The following is a 24,193-nucleotide window of genomic DNA, read 5'->3' as shown; positions in this document are numbered from 1 at the left end:
ACCCAACATGGTCAGGTAAACAAACACAGCAGGGAGCAGTTACCAGCTGAAGGTCAACAAATAAAGCAACCTGTGTGTGATTTGGGGCTAGAATGCAGCCGCAGATGTAACATGGAGAGGATGGTGTCGTTTTGGGAGAGAAGTAGGAGAGGCATCGTACGCGCATCAGAGGAGGAGGAGGAGGACCACACATCAGCAAGCTATAAAAAGTGTATGGCTGACGGCCACGCCAAGAAAACAAAGTGTGGCGGCGGCGAAGGCGTCTCCTCCTCCTCTTTGCAGGCTCCAAATGCACCGAGAAGGAAATAATGAAATCCAGCAGCTCATTTCCCTTTTAAGGTGGAAGATGTTTGCGTGTGTGAGGTTTGCTTGAGTCCTGCAAAGACAGACTTCTTCTACTTCTTCTGCTCTACTGGAGCGCGGTGACACAATTCAGATGTCTTTGTTTTCTTGCCTGACAGTTCCTTGTTGCATCACTCGCTGACAACTTGTATGTGAATTATATTTATATGGCACTTTTTCTCTAGCAACTCAAAGTGCTTAATATTAACACTAGAACTCCCAGGGTTTTCTTATCTCACCCTGCAACTCCCAAGAGGCAGCCAAAAGGCTGTTAGTTTAAAATGTACCACTCAGCGACCGACAATTAGCCACCTTTCTTTGCCAAATGCAGCCATTACATGGAAATGTGGTGGACCACTCAAATGCTCAGATTAGGGGGAGGGGTGTGTTTGAATACAGGTACTCTTCAGACAGGTTTCTGTTTCTCGGTAATATGAGCTGTAAATATCTCTGATCTGATTAAAAATACTATTTCTTAAATATTAAGTAAATATTCAAATGCCCTTTGGCAAAACTGCCATTGACTTTTTAGTTTATCACTTCTATTTGATAGTGTTTTTGTTTCTGTAAAATGCTCTTGTAAAATATTCCAACAGTGAATAATTGTACGATAACTTTTTTCCCACAATATTTTTTCACAATACTTTATTCATGCAAAATTATTCAAATGTTCTTGTAAAATGCAAACTTTTGTCTCAAAGTATTCTTGTAGTGCATTCTTGTACAATTAAAAAAAGAAATTCTCATAATATTACTAACTTTTTTGTATAAAATACTTTTTTTTTGCAATACTTTAATCATGTAAAATAGCATAAGTGTTGTTTTAGGATTTAAACTATTGTCTCAAAATATTCCTTCAGTGCATATTTTTCCTGTACAATGACAACTTTTTTTATTACAATATTTTTTCCGAGAAAAAAACAACAACTTTGTATTTTACTTTAATCTTTTAAAAATTACACAATTTTGTCTTGTAAAGTATTCCTCAAGATTACTGTATGAAAAAAACTAGAATTTTTTACAATATATTTAATTTGAATCATGTAAAATGGCATACGTTTTTGACCAAAAAATTTAAAAATGTTTCTTAAAATATTTTTCCCTAAAATATTTCTACACAATTCTTGTAATATATATATATATATTTTTGTATAAAAGAAAAGAATAATCACAATACATTTGACTTTAGTCCTGTAAAATGGCATGATTTTTTCTTATAAAATATTTCCTTTTTTCTCAAAATATTCAGCCATAATTATTTTACAATGACAAAGTTTTTTTCCTCACAATACTATTTTTTTCACAAAAAAAATTTAAAAACTTTTTTTCATATTCGATTTTTAATTTTGTTTTGTCAATTTTTGTCCTCTGAATATTCCGAAAAAAATTCTAAAAAACAATTAACATTCTCACATTATGTTAAATTTTAAAATTGTAAAATGGCATACCTTTTAAATAATACATGTCAGTTTTTATCTGTAAATAACAATATATAAATAATACATGTCAGTGTTTATCTGTAAATAACAATATATAAATAACACATGTCAGTGTTTATCTGTAAATAACAATATATACATGATAAATGTCAGTGTTTATCTGTAAATAACAATATTAAATAATAAATGTCAGCGTTTATCTGTAAATAACAATATATAAATAATAAATGTCAATGTTTATCTGTAAATAATATATAAATAATAAATGTTAGTGTTTATCTGTAAATAAACAATACATAAATAATAAATGTCAGTGTTTATCTGTAAATAACAATATATAAAGAATAAATGTCAGTGTTAATCTGTAAATAACAATATATAAAGAATACATGTCGGTGTTTATCTGTAAATAACAATATATAAATAACCGCCAACATTATTATCTGTAAATAACAATATATAAACAATAAATGTCAGTGTTTATCTGTAAATAACAATTTATAAACAATAAATATCAGTGTTTATCTGTAAATAACAATATATCAATAATGAATGTTGGTGTTTATCTGTAAATATCCATCCATCAATCCATCTTCTTCCGCTTATCCGAGGTCGGGTCGCGGGGGCAGCAGCTTAAGCAGGGAAGCCCAGACTTCCCTCTCCCCAGCCACTTCGTCCAGCTCCTCCCGGGGGATCCCGAGGCGTTCCCAGGCCAGCCGGGAGACATAGTCTTCCCAACGTGTCCTGGGTCTTCCCCGTGGCCTGCTACCGGTCGGACGTGCCCTAAACACCTCCCTAGGGAGGCGTTCGGGTGGCATCCTGACCAGATGCCCGAACCACCTCATCTGGCTCCTCTCGATGTGGAGGAGCAGCGGCTTTACTTTGAGCTCCCCCCGGATGGCAGAGCTTCTCACCCTATCTCTAAGGGAGAGCCCCGCCACCCGGCGGAGGAAACTCATTTCGGCCGCTTGTACCCGTGATCTTGTCCTTTCGGTCATAACCCAAAGCTCATGACCATAGGTGAGGATGGGAACGTAGATCGACCGGTAAATTGAGAGCTTTGCCTTCCGGCTCAGCTCCTTCTTCACCACAACGGATCGATACAGCGTCCGCATTACTGAAGACGCCGCACCGATCCGCCTGTCGATCTCACGATCCACTCTTCCCTCACTCGTGAACAAGACTCCGAGGTACTTGAACTCCTCCACTTGGGGCAGGGTCTCCCTAAATAACAACATATAAATAATAAATGTCAGTGATTATCTGTAAATAACATTATTAAATAATAAATATCAGTGTTTATCCGTAAATAACAATATATAAATAATAAATGTCAGTGTTTATCTGTAAATAACAATATATAAATAATACATGTCAGATTTTATCTGTAAATAACGATGTATAAATAAACAATGTCAGTGTTTATGTGTAAATAACAATATATAGATAATAATGTTGGTGTTTATCTGTAAATAACAACATATAAATAATAAATGTCAGTGTTTATCTGTAAATAATAATATATAATTAATAAATGTCAGTGTTTATCTGTAAATAACAATATATAAATAATAAATGTCAGTGTTTATCTGTACATAACAATATATAAATAATACATGTCAGTGTTTATCTGTAAATAACAATATACAAATAATAAATGTCAGTGTTTATCTCACGCCGACAGCACAAACACATCGGCTTTAGCGTGAGCTTGCTAGCATTAGCATTCGGTTCACCGGGGTTGAGGCTAATAACTACACAAATGGAGTGTCACTGACTACTTTTACTACATGTAATAAAGTAAATAGTTAATATACTGACTCCTTTATTTCACATTTATCCAATGAATTCAGTGTAATAAGCAGTTGAGGTCGTTTCTTCCAGTCCGGCTTAAATACGTTTAAAAGAGTCCGCCCACTTCTCGTAGCTTCTCATAACGAAATGAAGTTTGTCAAAATAATAAACAACAATAAACTCATGTAGTTTAAAGACTGTGACTGAGTGAAAACACTGCAAGATAGTTCCACTGATCAGCTTTCTTCAGCACACAAAAATTCCTGCATTTCGAAAGCTCATTTCGTTCTTCTTTCTCTTCGTTGTCATGTTTGTTGTAATAGAAATACACAAGAAATAAGAAATACACAAGTCACCGCGTATATTCCAACGGTCATGGATTTGAAAGAGAAGTTTTAGGAACACCCCCGACTGTGTTCAACCAATCAGAGTTCGACAGCACAGCCCGCCCCCAATAAGGTTCCGGAAACTTTCGTTTATTAGTTTTTCTTAAATAAAATATACTTAGATTAAAGGCCTACTGAAACCCACTACTACCGACCACGCAGTCTGATAGTTTATATATCAATGATGAAATCTTAACATTGCAAAAAGGAAGCAAATTGGAACCTGGCAACTACCGACCTGTTTCTATTCTCAGTTCCATTTCGAAAGTAATGGAGAAAATAGTTTATGAACAGGTCGATAGTTACCTTGCCACTAATAAACTCATGTACAAAGTCCAATCCGGCTTCAGAACTAAACACTCCACTGACACATGCCTTCTCTATCTGACCGACCACATCAAACATGAGGTGGACGCGGGCAAATACTGCGGCTTGGTCATGCTGGACCTTCAGAAGGCCTTTGATACCGTTAACCACGCTATACTGTTGGATAAGCTCAGAGCAATCGGATTTAACAAAACCTAATGGAGCTGGATGCTGTCTTACTTGGAGGGGAGGGAGCAGGTGGTAGAGGTGAACGGCACCTTGTCCCCCCCCCCCCTCTCGGTGAGCTGTGGAGTCCCCCAAGGCAGTATATTGGGGCCTTTACTGTTCCTAATATACATAAACGACTTGTCATCGGCATGCGACTGTGAATTGTTCTTGTTTGCGCATGACTCTGCCCTGCTGGTATCCGATAAGGACAAGTCACAGGTGGAGAAAATCCTCAGTGCTGAGCTCTGTAGAACTTGCACCTGGCTCGCTGACAACAAGCTATCCATACACTTGGGTAAAACGGAATCCATCCTGTTTGGGTCCCACATCAACCTTAAGAAAGTCAATGACTTCACTATAAAAGTGGGTGACATTGTTATCACCAGGAAAGATGAGGTCACCTACCTAGGTTCCATTCTAGAGGCTAATCTTTCCTGTGATAAAATGGCAACCAAGGTAATCAGAAAGGTTAACCAACGAACAAGATTTCTCTACAGAATCTCCTCTCTGGTCAACAAAAGCACCATGAGGATTCTGGCGGGAACTCTCGTTCAACCCTTTTTCGATTACGCATGCACCTCCTGGTACCCTAGCACCTCCAAAACCCACAAATCTAAACTCCAAACATCTCAGAACAAGCTAGTCAGGTTACTTCTAGACCTCCACCCCAGATCCCACCTCACTCCTACCCACTTCTCCAAAGTGGGCTGGCTCAAGGTGGAGGACAGGGTTAAACAACTTGCACTGAGCCTAGTCTATAAAATCCACTACACCTCCCTGATACCGAAGTACATGTCAAACTACTTCCTTAACGTAAATGACCACCATAACCACAACACCAGGGGGAGCTCCACTAACCACGTTAAACCCAGATTCCAAACTAACAAAGGTCTTAACTCATTCTCTTTCTATGCCACATCAATGTGGAATGCGCTCCCAACACGTATAAAAGAAAGGGCATCTCTATCTCTATCCTCCTTCAAAACCGCAATAAAAGTTCACCTCCAGGCAGCTACAACCCTTAACTAACACCCTCCCCGGATTGCTAATAATCAAATGCTAATAATCAAATGTAAACAATCAAATGCAGATACTTTTTCCTATGCCTTCTGATCTCTCTCTCTCTCTCTCTCTCTCTCTTTCTCTCTCTCTCTCTCTCTATGTCCACTACTTGCTGTCCATATCCTACACCCCCCCCTCCACACCCCTGATTGTAAATAATATAGATAATTCAATGTGATTATCTTGTGTGATGACTGTATTATGATGATAGTATATATGATAGTATATATCTGTATCATGAATCAATTTAAGTGGACCCCGACTTAAACAAGTTGAAAAACTTATTCGGGTGTTACCATTTAGTGGTCAATTGTACGGAATATGTACTTCACTGTGCAACCTACTAATAAAAGTCTCAATCAATCAATCAAAGCAACACATGCCAATACGGCCAGGTTAACTTATAAAGTGCAATTTTAAATTTCCCGCTAAACTTCCGGTTGAAAACGCCTTTGGATGATGACGTATGCGCGTGACGTAGCCAGTGAAACAGAAGTATCGGTACCCCTCTGAATCCAATACAAAATAGCTCTGTTTTCATCTCATAATTCCACAGTATTCTGGACAGCTGTGTTGGTGAATATTTTGCAATTTGTTTAATGAACAATGGAGACTGCAAAGAAGAAAGTTGTAGGTGGGATCGGTGTATTAGCGGCGGACTACAGCAACACAACCAGGAAGACAGAGATGGATAGCAGACGTGTTAGCCGCCGAACTCACCTTAACTTCCTCCGTCTCGCCGACCGCATCTGTGATCGGGTGAAGTCCTTCGTCGCACCGTCGATCGCTGGAACGCAGGTGAGCACGGGTGTTGATGAGCAGATGAGGGCTGGCTGGCGTAGGTGGATAGCTAATGTTTTTAGCATAGCTCTGTGAGGTCCGGTTGCTAAGTTAGCTTCAATGGCGTCGTTAGCAACAGCATTGTTAACCTTCGCCAGGCTGGAAAGCATTAATCGTGTATTTACATGTCCCTGGTTTAATAGTATTGTTGATCTTCTGTCTATCCTTCCAGTCAGGGATTTATTTATTTTGTTTCTATATGCAGTTAAGCACGATGCTATCACGTTAGCTCTGTAGCTAAAGTGTTTCGTCGATGTATTGTCGTGAAGATAAAAGTCACTGTGAATGTCCATTTCGCATTCTCGACTCTCATTTTCAAGAGGATATAGTATCCGAGGTGGTTTAAAATACAAATCCGTGATCCACATTAGAAAAAGGAGAGAGTGTGGAATCCAATGAGCCAGCTTGTACCTAAGTTACGGTCAGAGCGAAAAATGATATGTCTTGCACTGCATTCTAGTCCATCACTCTTAACGTTCCTCATCCACAAATCTTTCATCCTCGCTCAAATTAATGGGGTAATCGTCGCTTTCTCGGTCCGAATCGCTCTAGCTGCATTGAAAACAATAGGAAAATATGAGGAGGCGATCACCTGGCTACGTCACGCTACTTCCAGTAGGGGCAAGGCTTTTTTTTAATCAGATACCAAAAGTTGCGAACTTTATCGTCGTTGTTCTATACTAAATCCTTTCAGCAAAAATATGGCAATATCGCGAAATGATCAAGTATGACACATAGAATGGATCTGCTATCCCCGTTTAAATAAAAAAAATTCATTTCAGTAGGCCTTTAAAGGGTAAAATAAATATGTAAAAACATAACATTCCTGATTAATTCAAAATATTCTATTTACAGGCAATGTCTAATTTTAGAAGCAAGGAAAGGCAAGACATGTTTTTTTCCCAGTGCTCAGGGTAGTTTAATATTTCAAGTTGTATTTATTGAATAAGATCAATGTGCTTTATAAATGTGTACTTTACAGTTCCTTGTATTGCGCATTTACACATTTCATTTGGGACTTTTATCCTAAAAGCAGGCCGACAAAATGTCCGAGACAGTTGTGTTTTCACAGTGACATCTGTGTTGAGTGGAGCAGATACAGACGCCCGCCCACGCCATGCTGGACATGGAGGATTATTTCTAGTGCACACACACACCCTCACACACACACATGCATTCAGATGCTAATTAGCTCCCCTCACTCCTTCTGCATGCAAAAAGTAAAAGAGACATCTGATGAGCGGTCAACCACCTCCTTTACTTCTGTCCACACACACAGAACCACCCACCGCTACTTTGGAACCCCCCTCCACACACACAGCTGGACAATGGCGCTGTCCGGGTTCCTCCACGTCCATTGTCCACCGGCGTGTGAGAACAACTCAATAAATCACACTGACAGCTTTCTGAATTGAAGGATTGTTGCGGAGGAAAAGAGGATGAGGAGAACTTTTCGGGGCCGTCTGACATGTTCCAGTGGCTGTTTAGCATTCTAGAGTGCGACGTCAAACTGTGTTTGACACTGCAGACAGCGTCCATTATTGTCCTCAACAAACTTCCACTCCCGTGTGTGTGTGTGTGTGTGTGTGTGTGTGTGTGTGTGTGTGTGTGTGTGTGTGTGTGTGTGTGTGTGTGTGTGTGTGTGTGTGTGTGTGTGTGTGTGTGTGTGTGTGTGTGTGTGTGTGCGTGTGTGTGTGTGTGTGCGTGTGTGTGTGTGTGTGTGCGCACGCGCGCGCGCACGCTTCATGATGCTGTCCATTTGAGTCCAGTCCTCCGTGTTAGTGTGTGTAAATGTTGCATTTCCTCTCGTATCGTCTGCAAGCTCACATCTGTTGTAGCCAAGCACATAAGTGGTCCAAGATGGACAGCAGGGCGAGAGCATCTTTAAATAATTACCACAACATGTACGACTACCGAGTGGCCACATGGGCTCCCGTCATGAGAGTGATGAGAATATTGAAAGGCTGTAGACGGTACTGTGTTTGGCGTCATTTGGAGGGCAAAAGTTCAACACAATCCCGCAATTCCTGGTTTTCCAAAATCCTATGTCCACCCTTTGTCCTTCCACATTTTTCAACCTATTCCAACCTGTTCCATAAACACATCCCACCTAGTCTGGATATCGTGCATGGCTATTTCGTCTTCCGTAAAAAAATATTTGTTTTCCCGAAATTCCAGGAATTCCAAAATGACAATTATTGATTAAATAGTGTTACTATGTCAACATTTCTTGACCGATTCAAAAAAATTCCAACACATTGTCAATGAAAAAAAGGGTTACTACTTAAACATTTCTGAACCTATTTATTTTTTTGTAGTTTTTTTTTACAGTTTATGTATGTACATATTCTGCCCATGGATTTGATTTGTTTAAGATGTTGTTTTAAAAAGGATGTTTTAATTTTAAAGGTTATAGGCGTGATGTGTGTGTGGTATTGATGGACAATTTCAGAACGTCCGTAGTAATGTTGTCCCGATACCAATATTTTGGTACCGGTACCGGCACCAAAATTATTTTAAATCTTTTCGGTACTTTTCGATACTTTTGTAAATAAAGGGGACCACAACATTTTTTATTATTGGCTTTATTTTAACTAAAAATCTTAGAGTACATTAAACATTTGTTTCTTACTGCAAGTTTGTCCTTAAATAAAATAGTGAACATACAAGACAATTTGTCTTTTATTATTAGCGAACTGGTATAGTACCGAATATGATTCAGTAGTATCGCGGTACTATGCCAATACCGGTATACCGTACAATCTTAATCCGTAGCAGTGATAATGGGTGTAACTTTTACAAACATACGATTAGCACACATTTGATGTATTTAGTTCGGGCTGTCAAACTTAACCTGTTCATTTATGTAACGTTTCAGTAGTTTGATTCAAAAAGTGAAACATATATATATATATATATTAATTCATTTGCGCACATCTTAAAAAATAAATAAGTGTCTAATAACATGTAATGGATATATTGTCAAATGTTGAACACTCTAATCAGCAAATTCTTTAGAGATTTTTGATACGATATTACACAGATTTGCTTTGTCACGTATAACACAAAGCTGAATGTGGGTTAGACTTAGACTTAGACAAACTTTATTGATCCACGAGGGAAATTGTTCCACACAGTAGCTCAGTTACAAAGGATGGAAAGGATAATGCACACAAGGGCACAAAAAGAGGGCGAAAACCAAAGTGGCCTTGTGGTTAGAGTGTCCGCCCTGAGATCGGTAGGTCATGTGTTCAAACGCTGGCCGAGTCATACCAAAGACTATAAAAATGGGACCCATTACCTCCCTGGGGTAATGGGTCAAGGGTTGGAATGGGGGTTAAATCACCAAAATGATTCCTGAGCGCGGCCACCGCTGCTGCTCACTGCTCCCCTCACCTCCCAGGGTTAAAACAAGGGGATGGGTCAAATGCAGAGGGTAATTTCACCACACCTAGTGTGTGTGTGTGACTATCAGTGATACTTTAACTTTAACTTTAAAGTAGACTAAAAATGTACCATAGTAGCAATATAAAATATAACATATATGTAATATTTACATATTATATATACAGTATATAATATATACTGTACTTATATATTATATTATTGTATTATGTAATATTTTTTATATAATATATACAATATGTAACAAATCCACAATACACCTACAATAGTACAGTATATGCAACAGCTGCAGCATAAAATAGAGAGTAGATCCAGCAGAAAATATACATTATAAACAAAGAGAGGTAGCTAACATAGAAGCGGTCAGGTAATACACAGATATTATCTACTGCTGTATGGCGAGTGATTATACAGCTGTATGGAGTGCGGAATGAAGGAGTTCTTGAATCGAACACTGTGGGAACGAAGCCGAAGGAGCCTGTTGGAGTATGAGCTCCGCTGTCCCTCAATTGTCTGGTGGAGTGGGTGGGCAGGATTGTCCATGATGGCTTGCAGTTCATCCAGTGTCCTCCTGTCAACCTCCTGTTAGCTTAGCATGTACTATTGATGACTGATCAAAGGGGCCCCGACAGGCTGGATGGACCTTTAGTATAGATGGATCTTTATTGTCATTGCACAAGTACAACAGAATTTCATTTTCAGCACAAACCCGTGGCCGTAAAAGGTGGGAAAAAGGTAGACGCTGGGGGAGGATGGGTTGGAAAAAAAAGTTGATCTGAGACTGAGCTCCTATTGGGAAGGGCCCGGTCTGTAGTGAGAACAAAACTCCTTGCAAAGCGTGTATACACATCCGTTCTTCATTCATTCTTCTGTGGTTTTTCATCAGAAGCACCATACTGGACCAGGCCGGACCGAATGGACAAGAAGCTTCTCGCGGTACCGGCCGCCCACACCGTTAAGTTCCGCTGCGCAGCGTCCGGCAACCCGACGCCCAGCATCCATTGGCTGAAGAACGGCAAAGAATTCAAGGGGGAACAGCGCATGGGCGGCATCAAGGTGAGAGGGAATGGTCCTAATCATGAGCTGTGTGTGAAGTACCAGGCTACCAGGGCATCCGTCAGGAGCCTTTTAGCAAAGCATTTTAATCCCTCTCAGCCGGGGGGCGCTGCCTGGCGAGCCCCAGTCCGTCAGCGAGCGCGGGCGTTGTGGGAGTGTCTATAAGTGGAGGATAGCGAAGCAGAAAGTGATCCTGGTCATCTTCTCACGGTGGATAAAAGGTCAGAATCACCCCGCTGGGCCGCACGCCCTCGGCAGGATTTCACCTTCCCCCACCCGTGGCTAAGACCACCGAAATAAATAATGCCCGGGTGAAACCGGAGTGGTGCTTGGATACTTGAACGCTGGCGTTGACAGCGTGGCAGCGCTGCGAACAGCTGCTGTGCTGCGTTTTGTCATCATTGCAGCAAACCCTGTGTGGGAACAAGCAAACAATCCCAGTGCTACCAACTTCCAATCCAGTTGTAGGACTATTCTTACGGTCTTACATTCCGCAAGCCTAGTTTCTTCCTCTAGTGGTATGAAAAGGCCTACTTTGTCGTTCTTTAAAAGGTTAACAGTAAGCAGATCCTGTCGCTATTAACAGTTTACGGAGCTCTCCAACATCTGCTCCCAGCAGGCCTGGCAGCAGTTGTCTACCCCCTCACCCACCCCCATTCCCTCCCACCGTCGCACCCACCTGTCACCAGTGCTCAGGACGGTCCGGGCCAACCCGGTACGGTGGCGCTCCAGCTGACACCAAGCAGGGTTGAGCTAAAGCGGCTAAAGTTGAGTGTTTGCAGCACGCTAATCCCACATTGAGCGCTTGGATTTCATCAGCTCGACAAGTGTCTCCACCAAATCACCTGTGTTGAGTTCCAAAGAGGACTTTGTAATGGCCCTGGATGTCAAAGTGTACATTTACAACATCACTTGTGTCTTAAATTAGTATAAATTTGATCTTCCGGAGGCTTTTATAAAGATGTCCGATGCTAGCGAAGAGAGTGACAGGTCCGTGACACGACCTGTGACCCCGCATGTGACAAAAAAAACCTCACACGTTGCTAGGGATGATACTCGAAACCGGTTTTCCCGGTTGTTCGATAAGAAAAGAACCGAGTCCTCGGACTCGAATCCCTTTTTGAGCACCGGTACCCGTTATCGATACCACTATAGTAAAGAAAATAGTTGGTTCTTTATTCGAATCCCTCGGAACGAATCCCGTCCCGACCAGAAATGCTCCGCGTGACATCACAAGAAATGGCGTCACGTAGCTCAGTCATTAGGCGCAGATAGCGAAAGCAGGAAAAAAATGGACGGGAAAAAGCGCTCCAAAGTGTAATAAAGTTCAAAACAAAAGGTATAATCCAATTAATAACTTTACTGAGAGATTTGAGCAGGGTACAAACACATGAACACTTTTACGACCAACCGGAAACATAGCAACCAGGCTAGCAACGCACCTCGTTTACGGCAGCTGTCGCAACGATCTTAAAGCAACCGCAGCACATACATATATATACAACATATATCTCCCTTTTTTAACTTTTGTTTTTCTTTCCTTGTAAACAAAACAAAATCACACTGTATATGTGTTGTCTGTCTAATCATGAATAATGCAGACGAGGCGTGTTGGCTGAGTTCTTGACGTTTACTTTCACAGGTGACGACATGCAACACTTTTCGGGGCTACCGCGCATGCGCGTCACTCCCGTTGCATGCTGGGTAGTGTAGTTGTTATATTCCCTAGCTCATCACATCTTAAATATCAATCAATCAATCAATCAATGTTTATTTATATAGCCCTAAATCACAAGTGTCTCAAAGGGCTGTACAAGCCACAACGACATCCTCGGTACAGAGCCCACATACGGGCAAGGAAAACTCACCCCAGTGGGACGTCAATGTGAATGACTATGAGAAACCTTGGAGAGGACCGCATATGTGGGTAACCCGCCCCCCCCCTAGGGGAAATAATGTTAACTCAATAAAGTGTATTTCTTTTTTTAGCTTTAACTTTTCATTTTTTAGCATTGTAACCACATTTGCAAACAACTTTTCTCTTCATAGAATTTTCTTTCAATAAAGAAATAAAGTGCAAAAATGTCAAAGCATCATAACAAACAGTTATGTCAAATAGCAGCAGAAGTGCACTTTTTGGAGAGCTGTATTATTTTCAGTTTTGTGCCCAAGGGACTGATTTTATTTAACACTATATTATTATTTATACACATATAGTGATCACAGAGACAGGTTGTTTTCGTGTTACTGTATATATTTTTTTAAATGAAAAATCCCACTTAATATACTTTGGGTAACAACAGTCAATATTTATTTATTTTATTTTATTTTTTTAGGGGGGTAACAGTAATTATTTATTTATTTTTTAGATTAAATTGTTTTCTCATATAATAAAAGTGAGCTTTTGTTAAACCAAATATTGTGTGTTTTTTACCATATACAACAACCTATCTGGACTCGATAAGAGAATCGATAAGGAATCGGTTCGATAAGAGGATTCGGTAATAGACTCAAACTCGATCATTTCTTATCAAACATCATCCCTACACGTTGCTCAACGTACAACTTTTACTTTAACTTAGCGTAAAAAACTGAAAGTAGCCGAATGGAGAAACACCTTGTCACCCACATCCGTCGTCTTATTTGACGACATTATCTGGCCGTGATTGGGTCATCCATGGGCACAAAGAGCAATGACAGACACACAATGACCTCACGAGGACCCTGCCCCTGCCCTGCCCCCCAGCTTGGTCTTGGAGGTGAAGCCATCTTCACCCCGCCTATTCAACTGACATCATCATTCTGGATCTGACAGCCATGCTTAATCTCTTTGAAGGAACCTTTGATTTGCATTCCGACACTTCAATAGACATAGGCAGCTAGAGATGTCTACATGACTGGAAAATCTAGCTGTGCATTTGGAAAAGATTACTGCTGACCATGTTTCTCCACGGTTACATACCCAGCTAGTCTGGAGTATAAACAGGCAAATCAGAACCAGTCTTGAAAACCGTCGTGACTGGTGACAATCAATGAATGTTGTGTATTAATGCTTAATATTGTAGACTTTGTCATCATTTGTTATTTTTGTAGTCATTGGCTTCAGCTGCAATAAGTCTTCGTCTTCTTTGTGTTTTATGGAGTGTAAACCAGAGTTCCCTCCCTTCTGTCTCCCTCAAAAACATACATATATACTTTCCCATACTAAGTTACATTGTAAAAAACTGTTTATTCTGGAAACTTCACTTAAATTTTCTGTTTGCTGCTTGGTACCACTTTGAGAGTAACCTCTCTCTTCACTCTTTTCAACAAGTCAACGCTAAAGAGACTTCAGACGGTACAAAATGCAGTTGCCAGACTTTTGACCGGTGCACCCAGAACAGCCCATATATATATTTTATCCAGTCTTCATTGGCTTCCAGTCAAATTCCGCATTGAGTTGAAGATTTTAGTTCTGACTTTGCGTGCGTTACATGGTGGGGCCCCTCAGTACATCACTGACTTGTTATGCCCCTACACTTCAGGGCGCAGCCTCCGGTCTTCAGGCCAGGGTCTCCTAAAGATCCCAAAAATGCATTTTAAAACCCATGGAGACCTGGCATTCCAGGCTATAGCTCCCAGACTCTGGAACAACTTCCACTAGTCCCTCTGTGATCTTGACTGTGTTGACACTTTCAAGAAACATTTGAAAACTTCTCTTTTTATTAAAGCTTTTAGTTAATGCACTTTTTAACTATTATTTTTAATCCACTTTTTTATCATTTTTATGATGTTGCCACTGTTGTTTTAATTGAATTGTTGTTTTACTTCACCTATGTTTTGTACAGCGCGCTATGAATTTATCTGTGTAAAGCGCTTTATGAATAAAATGTACTTGCTAATTTACTTATTTACTCTTTCTGTCCACTACTTCTAACTTCCTCTCTTAGTTTTCTCCTTTCTCTGCTGTATTTCCCACAATGAATGATTGCATGTTCCACTGACTCTACCTTTAATGCAGCTAGGTGTTTACTTATAAGGTGCAATGTTGTATTTAGTCTGGTGTGTCCTAATCCAATACGTGATATGAGTCCTTCCTCTTTTTGTGCTCCCTTACAGTTCTTCCCGCTCCTACTGTGTTCTGTATTGCACATTAGTGTCTTCCCGATGTGACTCTTTCAAAACATTTGCTTTATTTAATGATGTTTGCCTCCGTCTTACTGAGAGGTACCTCTCTAAACTGCTCTAGCTTTTGTTATGGCAGGGCACTCAACGTTAAAGGTGCATTACCGCCACCTACTGTATTGGAGTGTGAACCAGAGTTCCCTCCCTCACATACATACATACATATATACCTTCTCTAACAAAATAATTTAACACATATTTAACTTCCTGTCCTCCATTTAACTTGATGTAGATTTTACAGTTGGTGCACCAAGTGCTCTGAATTTTCCCCTGCTTCCTCAATTGGAAGTAAAAAAAATTGGATCGAGACACCCCGAGTTCGAAGGGTACCAGATTTTAATTAATTGATTGACTATCTTCGGCGGATATCTTTAAATTTTCCTATCCTGCATGGTCAACGTCTCAGGCTTATGCGTGTGTTTGAAATGGTGTACTCTTGTTCTACAGGATGTAGAAGTGCCCTATTGTGAGGTGTGTTTTTAACTTATCCATGCTTTCATTTTCATGGTCCAGTTAACGATCAAGTATGAGAACTTTGTGAGATCATAATATAATATGTGTACAGTATATATATATTTTTTGTTGCCATCATATTTATTGTGTTGTTCAAGTGAGAAGACAACAGAGTTATTGTGTTAGCGGCTAATTATCTAGCTGGCTGCGCACGCTGGTTTTCACAATAGAATAGAATAGAATAGAATGGACTTTATTGTCATTATATTTGTATATAACGAGATTAAGGACTCCAATTTAAGGTGCGGTAGTGGGAACAAATATGGGGTAAAAATAAATTACACAAGAGGTAATAAAGAAAAAAAACAACAATTGAAATAAACAGACTACTATCCAATAAAAATAACAAGCAATCCTGTACAATATACAAAACACTATAGAAATACAAATTACTGTACAATATACAGTACAAGACAAGAGTACCGGAGTAAAAAATAACAATCAGTGTCGAATGTATTGCACTCGAAGGGTAATATTGCACAGTAGGGTTTTAGGGTAGGATATTGTATAAGGGGGAATTATTGTTATAAGTTAGAGTTCAGGATGGTGACAGCTCTGGGAAAGAAGCTGTCTCTGAGCCTGTTTGTTCTGGCTCTGATGCACCTGTAACGCCTGCCCGATGGTAGCAGGTCGAACAGGTGGAAGCCAGGGTGTGTGCTGTCCTTAGTGATGCTTTTTGCTCTGTTGAGACAGCGGGAGTTGTGTAAATCCTTCAGGGAGGAGAGGAGGCAGCCGATTATTTTTTGTGCAGACTTTATGACCCTCTGAATCGCCTGTTTGTCTGCTTCAGTGGAGCTGGCGTACCACACTGTTATGCAGTATGTCAGCAGGCTCTTGACAGCCGAGCGATAGAAGGTCATTTTACAATTGTGCTCCCCTTCAGATAGTAGCCCATATTATGTCTTAAATGTCATTTTGAAAGATTGCAGAGCATTTTTTTTTTTACTTTGTTGGTCAAATGAGAAGTTAGTTGCAAGGTGGAGATGCAGGCTATCCTCTGTTTGGCTGCATCGCCAAGTATGCTTCTATGATTTATTGAAGGAGGCAGTTTCGTGGATACATAATAGAGTGATCTCCAAACGACATCCCGCCAGCGTCCACTATCTGGCCCGGCCAAATTCTTTTATACCCAAGTTTGGGGACCCCTGGAGTAGACGCCGTATGCAGCAAACGCATCAACTGGATACATCTACACAGATTATGACGCTGACATTAGTCGCTGCTATGTGGCACATTCCCATGGTCTTTCTTTACGGGCGCCTCGTGTGACTCCAGCGTAAGCTCCTTAATAATTTAATTCTGTTTGGAATCCGGCGTGATCGGAATGCAAGAGATTATCACACTGAGGCAACAAATTCATCTGTTTCCACACAGGGTTAGCCTGCCTGAAGTAGCAAGCTGGGAAGCAGCAGGTGGCAAGTGTCGTCTAAACGGAACGGGGTCGTTCGAAAAATACACTTTTTTTTGTAAAAGTCCTCCTACGATGTGCAAAAGTCATAAAGTAGTTGACGAAAATTTAAAAAGTTGTAGGGTTCTTATCCCCCGCAGAGTCAGTCATGGTTATGTTGCGTCAATTCCCGACAGAAGTCATCTCAAGGCACTTTATACGGGGGGTGGCCCTATGTGCCCCAGTTTACCAGTTTTGTCTCAGCTAATTTTTATGCAGAAAATTCGGGTTGGAAGCCTTTCCACCGCGATTTCCACCCTACCTAAACATCCTGTTTTACTCGCTAGCAATTGCTTAGAGCTAGAGATCAATGTAACTTTGTTTTCCGAACTATGGGAAGGAAGGAAGTGAGTGTGAAGGACAGTGCTGAGAAGAAAAAGTAGATGACGAAAAGAAAGAAAAAAATTATCAAAAAAAATGTTCGAGATGTTGGTAAACAGTTCGAATGAGTCTAACACCAGCCAAGGAAGTTTAAATAACACCGAAACAGTGGTAATTTATCCATGAAAATATGGAGATGCTATAGATAGTGCAGTTCGGAGGAGATATTGAAGAAATCCCCTCTCTGATTGTGCACTATTTGTTCTTTAGTTGTTTGTAGTACATTCTATTATATTGTTCCTCATTCAAAATGTCTTATTTAAAAATTAGTCTTTTTATTTTTAAAAGACATGATACATATCACAATCAGGATGATTTGGGGGGCTAAGCTATGATTGAATTTGTTTTAATTAGTTTCAATGGCTGACGCTGTTTCGCAATGTTTTTTGAAGGTAGCAGCTGCGTCACAGAACCAATTCAACTTGTCTCCCGAAATACAACTGAAATTACCCTAAATTCCAGACTAGCTTTTTTTTACGACACTTTGCACTCTGCGGGTTATAAGACAGAGCAGCTAATTTATGTATTTTTCTTCGCTGACGGCAATAGTAAAAATTTAAAAAAAACAAGCAAAAACACTGACAGGGTGTTTTATTGTTTGTGCTACGGCATCGTCTTTTGGACTGCAGTTTCCTTCCATTAATGATTGTACTTTTCTTTTTTTTTCAACCGTGGTGCTGTTCAGTCTTCTAGCCGTCCATAGCATTCTACTCGTATGGATTTTTCATCACTCCAAGCAAGGCTTGTAAGTTGTACAATATAACTAAAACAATTCTTACTTACTAAAGCGTCCCATGTATGATGTCTGTGGGAGTGTTTTCATGCATATTTGTACGTGCTATCGCAATGTAATGACGCTAGCGTCCTTAGCATTAGTAAATAGGCTAACACGTTTACGAGTGTCTGTTGGTAATATTAACTTATAGCTGCATTATTTATGTATTTTCAGTTCTCAAAATTCCTCATTAAATTCACCAAAACGTTACAGTGAGTCTGTTTAGCTGATTAGAGAGCTAACTTGCGCAACTAGTGGGTCCATGACCCTGACCTCTGTTTTGTTTGAACAGCTATTTTACTGCCGTGTTACAGACACCGTTTGGAAACAATTAAGTTATGTAAATAATCATTTACAGAGTCTTTGTGTAAATAACTAATTTCACAATATATATATATATCTGCGGTTTATAGTCCGGTGCGGCTAATATATGGAAAAATATTGTTTTCATCTAAAATTTTGTGGGTGTGGCTTATGTCCCAGTGCGGTCTATTGTCCAGAAAATATGGTCATTTATGAGACATCGCCAATCGACAATCTATTAATATTAAAATGACATTTTTAGCATCTCTCTGAAAAATAAGTGAATATCTGTCATACAGTTTTCGAAAACGTTAATGTTTCCCTGTCGGAATGCTGACAACCGGACATGCTATGCAGGGGTTCTTAACCTTTTTGACCTCAGGGCCCAACTTCTCCATAATATTTTTCTGAGATCAAGTGTAAATGAACATACAGCTTCACCACCTAAGTCATAATTTTTGCGGTTAACTTCTCTATGACTGTAGCCTCAGACTTTTGTGTTTGCTGAGATTGTCATTGCTGCCAGAAGTGGTGGAAAAGTGTATTACAACTGCGGACCACAGCTGAGAAACAGGTATTTTTGGCGGCTCTCTAGTGGACGCTCACAGCCTAATAATGGTTAAGAAACACTGCTACGTCACTGGAAGATGTCCAGTCTAGATACGTCGCCAACTACTGGTCCGGCATGCACATTACAGTATTGTTTCTGCTGGTCTGTGTCAGCGGGCGGTTGTCTCTACGCAGAAGAAAAAAACCCTTCTTTTTTTTTTAGGCATGCTAAGTGAGATCGTAGTTGAAAATGACAGATGAACACATAACACATAAAAATGTGCCTATGTGCTGGAGCTAAAAGTGCAAACATTTTTCAAGCCCGTTAGTTCTTCTGAGTCACAAATATGAAACTTGAAGCACATCCCTTTTTCTCACCGTTGGTGGTCTTGGACGCCATCACTTCACCAGCTCTCAGCTCCTCGTGGTATTTCTTATTTTTCTTCATATTCCACCGCAGCGCGCGGCGTCACTCGTCCGAACCCGGGGTAGACGAGGCGGAGCCAGCTCGCTTTTGAGGGTGGCCTGGTCCGCGTTACCACGCAACTGCTCCGCTAAGCACACACACGGGGATAATATTTACACTGGGACGGTATTTTCCACGTGCCCGTCCAAGAGAGCGTGCTAGACAGAGAGCTAAAGGGGAGGAGCACGCGACTCACCGACTTACGCGTGGGGTTAAACGTTTGCGCAAAAACACGCCGTGCCGGGCGGAGCGGTACTTTTTCCGACGCAGGTGATGCCGAGTCTTCAGCCTAGAGAAGCGTACCGCATGGCGCCACCCGCGCTGACCCTTCCGTGAGAAGTTCACCTCGGTGTGTTCCCGCCGCTCGGCTTCTGAATGTGTCGGCTCGGCGTCTGCTGGCTGGCCGCCGTCGCACCTGGTTTGCGTTAGCCGCCGACTGGCACGGTTGAGCCAGCCTTCACAAGTGCTTGGCTAAGAAAAACAAGGAGGGCTGCGCCACGGCTGACGGGGAGAAGGTGCTCCAGAAGCAGCTTGACTCATCTCTGGCGCTAATCGGGCCCAGATGAAGCAAGCTTTGTGTCTTCATCTCGCCTGGATTGACTTCTCACGCTATTTTTCAGTCATGTCAGCCTGGCGCGGCTCTCCTGTCTCGTCAGATGTCCTCCAACTCAAAACACACCGACACAGACAACTTCTTTCTGAAATTGTAGCGCTTGCAGACGAGGATGTGTCACCGGGAGAATTAACAATTATTGCAAATTTCCAGAAAAGTGGCAACTGTTAAAGGCAGCGAAGGCCGAGGGTCAGAGATAAACAGATTCTCTTTTCAAATGATCCAAGTGTAGCAAAATAAAGTCTACTGTTGTTGTTTTTGAGCAAAACCAGCATTACCGTATTTTTCAGACTCTAGAGTGTATATAAACCGCACCCACTAAATTTGAGGGAAAATAAGTATTTCCATATATAAGTCGCACCAGACTATAAGTCGCAGATATATACGTTGCGAAATCACTATTTACATTGAAATATTCTGTAAATGTTTATTTACATACCTTAATTGTTTCCAAATGAAGCAATGTAGTATCTGTAAAGTCTACAAAATAAATAAAAAATTTCCCATTTGGTGGAAGATTACCGTATTTTCCAGGCTACCGGTATATAAGCCGCCCCCACTAAATTTTACAAGAAAATAATGTTGTTCCATGTATTAACCGCCCCGGACTATAAGCCGCAGATATATACGTTGTGAAATTAGTTATTTACACAGAAACATTTTGTAAATTATTATTTACATATCTTAATTGTTTCAAAATGAAGAAATGTAGTATCTGTTAGTCTACAAAATAACATGTTTTTCCCAATTTGCTGGAAGATTACCGTATTTTCCAGACTACAAAGCGCACCGGTATTTAAACCGCATCCACTAAATTTTAGGGAAAATAAGTATTTTCCATATATAAGTCGCACCGCAGATATATACGTTGTGAAATCAATATTTGCACTTAAATATTCTGTAAATGTTTATTTGCATACCTTAATTGTTTCCAAACGGTGTCTGTAAAATGACTGATCAAACAAAACAGAAGTCATCGTCATCCATCCACTAGCTCTTCAAACTAGCTCTCAAATCAGCTAAACAGACTCAATAACTCCACGGTGACGTTTTGGTGAATTTACTGAGGAATTTGTGAAACTGAAACAATACAAAAAGAATGCCGTTGTGAGTTAATAATACTAACACAGACACTCGTAAACGTGTTAGCATATTAGCTAATGCTAACAACGCTAGCTTCATTACATTATGATAGCACGTACAAATATGCATGAAAACACTGCTACAGACATCACACATGGAGTGGTTTGGTAGGTATAAACAGTTTTAGTTGTATTGTAAAACTTACAAACGTTGCTTGGGGTTATGAATGAAGTATCTTTAAAAGTAGAAACGCTATGGATGGCTAGAAGACTGAACAGCACTTCTATTTACGGTTGAAAACAGTAAATGGAAGGACACCGCAGCACCTGCAGTGAGCGAATTTGTCCAAAAGATGGTGCCAGAGCACAGACAATTAAACACAGCAGTGTACAGAGACATCCTGGATGAAAACCAATGCTTCCCATCCAACCTGATGGCGCTTGAGAGGTGCTGCAAAGAGGAACTGCCCAAAGATAGGTGTGCCAAGCTTGTGGCATCGTGTTCAAAAAGACTTGAGGCTGTAATTGCTGCCAAAGGTGCATCAACATAGTATTGAGCAAAGGTTGTGAATCTTTATGTACATGTGATTTCTTAGTTTTTTTATATGATTAAATGTGCAAAATAAAACGTTTCACATTGTCATTATGGGGTATTGTCTGTAGAATTGTGAGGGCAAAAATGAATATATTCCATTGTGTAATAAGGCTGTAACATAACAAAATGTGAATACTTTCTGGATGCACTGTATAACAGCCTGTTGATGCATCAGACTAGTCAGGTCTGAATGGACTGCTCCTAACAATTGTTAACTTGATGGCGCTTCTTCTCCGTCAGTTGAGGCACCAGCAGTGGAGTCTGGTGATGGAGAGCGCCGTGCCGTCGGACTGTGGGAACTACACCTGCGTGGTGCACAACAAGTTCGGCACCATCACGCACACCTACCAGCTCGATGTCCTCGGTAGGTCCTTACGTCCGGATAAACAGGAGGCAAAAAGCTGCTCAATTATTAACCTGCTGCCTCTCCTTTCAGAGCGCTCGCCGCACAGGCCCATCCTGCAGGCGGGCCTCCCCGCCAATCAGACGGTGGTGTTGGGCAGCGACGTGGAGTTCCACTGTAAAGTCTACAGCGACGCCCAGCCACACATCCAGTGGCTCAAACACATCGAGGTCAACGGCAGCCGCTACGGCCCAGACGGCGTCCCGTATGTCAGCATCCTGAAGGTACTCAGTCGCCACCTCCCGTTTAGTCAGTTTGTGTTAGGCTCCTCATTAAAGCTAATGAACATTTACAGTCACTGTCTGCAGGGCCAGCATGACATATAACCAACGACAGGGTCGCCTTGACATCGTTGCCATTCATTACTTGTGTGTGTGTGTGTGTGTGTGTGTGTGTGTGTGTGTGTGTGTGTGTGTGTGTGTGTGTGTGTGTGTGTGTGTGTGTGTGTGTGTGTGTGTGTGTGTGTGTGTGTGTGTGTGTGTGTGTGTGTGTGTGTGCACTTTTGAAGGTCTTTCCAAGAATAGTCCAAATTAATACTTAACCGCCCCGAGGACAACACCCTAACCCTGCAGGGAGGAGTGTTTTTGTTGTTGTTGTTTAGAAAAGACTCCCACACGTTTTCTTTTGGCCGCCTCTATTTTTTTTATAAAACTTTTTCTTTAACCCGCCTGCCTGCTGAGCGGGCGAGGGAAATTAAACAAACATCTGGTTTAGACTAAGTTAACTGCTGCGGTGGCGGCAGCGCAGGGAGAGAGACGGCCCCTGCTAACCGCCGCTGCCGTCAGATGTCTTGCGTCGCGTGGTTTCACGAGGAGGAGGAGGAGGAACCCCAAAAAAATAAAAAGCCACGGAAAAAATGAGCGTGAGGAAGGGCAGAGTCAGCAGAGACAAGAGTGTGACAGAGAGGGGTGCGGATGAAGATTTGGGTTTAGATTTAGGTTGAAAGGCTGACAAATAGTCGATTTTGAGAAGCATTGCTTTGACTAAAGTTCCTTGATCAATTGATGAAATTGATAGTCGATGTAGCTGTCGATACGTCCTTACGTTGTAGCTCGACTTCCAAAAGCTGTGTTTTTCTTCTGTAGACAAATACAAGCAGTTGAACCACTCAACAGCGCCTCTGTTGGTTGCAGACAAGTACTGCCCTCTGGTTTGATGATTTGTACAATTAATACACACAATCACAGAATCAATCCTTAACGATGGCTTAAATAAGACGTGTCCAAAGTGTGTTTTTATTGGCCCTCGGCATATTGTAAAAAAACGATTGACTATTTATAAAATACTTTTTTTTTTTAAATATATATATACACTACCGTTCAAAAGTTTGGGGTCACCCAAACAATTTTGTGGAATAGCCTTCATTTCTAAGAACAAGAATAGACTGTCGAGTTTCAGATGAAAGTTCTCTTTTTCTGGCCATTTTGAGCGTTTAATTGACCCCACAAATGTGATGCTCCAGAAACTCAATCTGCTCAAAGGAAGGTCAGTTTTGTAGCTTCTGTAACGAGCTAAACTGTTTTCAGATGTGTGAACATGATTGCACAAGGGTTTTCTAATCATCAATTAGCCTTCTGAGCCAATGAGCAAACACATTGTACCATTTGAACACTGGAGTGATAGTTGCTGGAAATGGGCTTCTATACACCTATGTAGATATTGCACCAAAAACCAGACATTTGCAGCTAGAATAGTCATTTACCACATTAGCAATGTATAGAGTGTATTTCTTTAAAGTTAAGACTGGTTTAAAGTTATCTTCATTGAAAAGTACAGTGCTTTTCCTTCAAAAATAAGGACATTTCAATGTGACCCCAAACTTTTGAACGGTAGTGTATATATATATATATATATTTTTTTTTAAAGAATTGTATTTTTTAATTAGTTTTTATATATATATATATATATATATATATATATATATATATATATATATATATATATATATATATATATATTTATATATATATATATATATATATATATATATATATATATATATATATATATATATATATATTATATTATATATATATATATATAT

The 24,193-nt window shown here is 40.4% G+C and overlaps 1 protein-coding gene across 8 annotated transcripts in view; it reads left to right on the top strand.

Moving 5' to 3' along the window:
• The window catches only part of fgfr3 (fibroblast growth factor receptor 3), a 153,872-nt gene that overhangs the window by 88,063 nt on the left and 41,616 nt on the right, over positions 1 to 24,193 (top strand). For 6 of the 8 annotated variants that reach the window (XR_009825336.1, XM_062042388.1, XM_062042387.1 and 3 more), the window contains exons 5-7: positions 10,689 to 10,858; positions 21,987 to 22,110; positions 22,183 to 22,373. Coding sequence is in view for 7 of the 8 variants with exons in the window: in XM_062042388.1 (XP_061898372.1) it covers positions 10,689 to 10,858; positions 21,987 to 22,110; positions 22,183 to 22,373 (485 nt within the window). In the remaining variant the exon portion in view is untranslated. The remainder of the gene's footprint in view (positions 1 to 10,688; positions 10,859 to 21,986; positions 22,111 to 22,182; positions 22,374 to 24,193) is intronic. The other 2 variants (XM_062042392.1, XM_062042390.1) reach the window with 1 other exon arrangement.

The sequence above is a fragment of the Entelurus aequoreus genome, linkage group LG03 (genome assembly GCF_033978785.1).
Source record: "Entelurus aequoreus isolate RoL-2023_Sb linkage group LG03, RoL_Eaeq_v1.1, whole genome shotgun sequence".
In the NCBI taxonomy this organism is placed as follows: domain Eukaryota; kingdom Metazoa; phylum Chordata; class Actinopteri; order Syngnathiformes; family Syngnathidae; genus Entelurus; species Entelurus aequoreus.
Note: the sequence above shows the minus strand (reverse complement) of the source record. Positions and strands in the feature narration are given on the sequence as shown.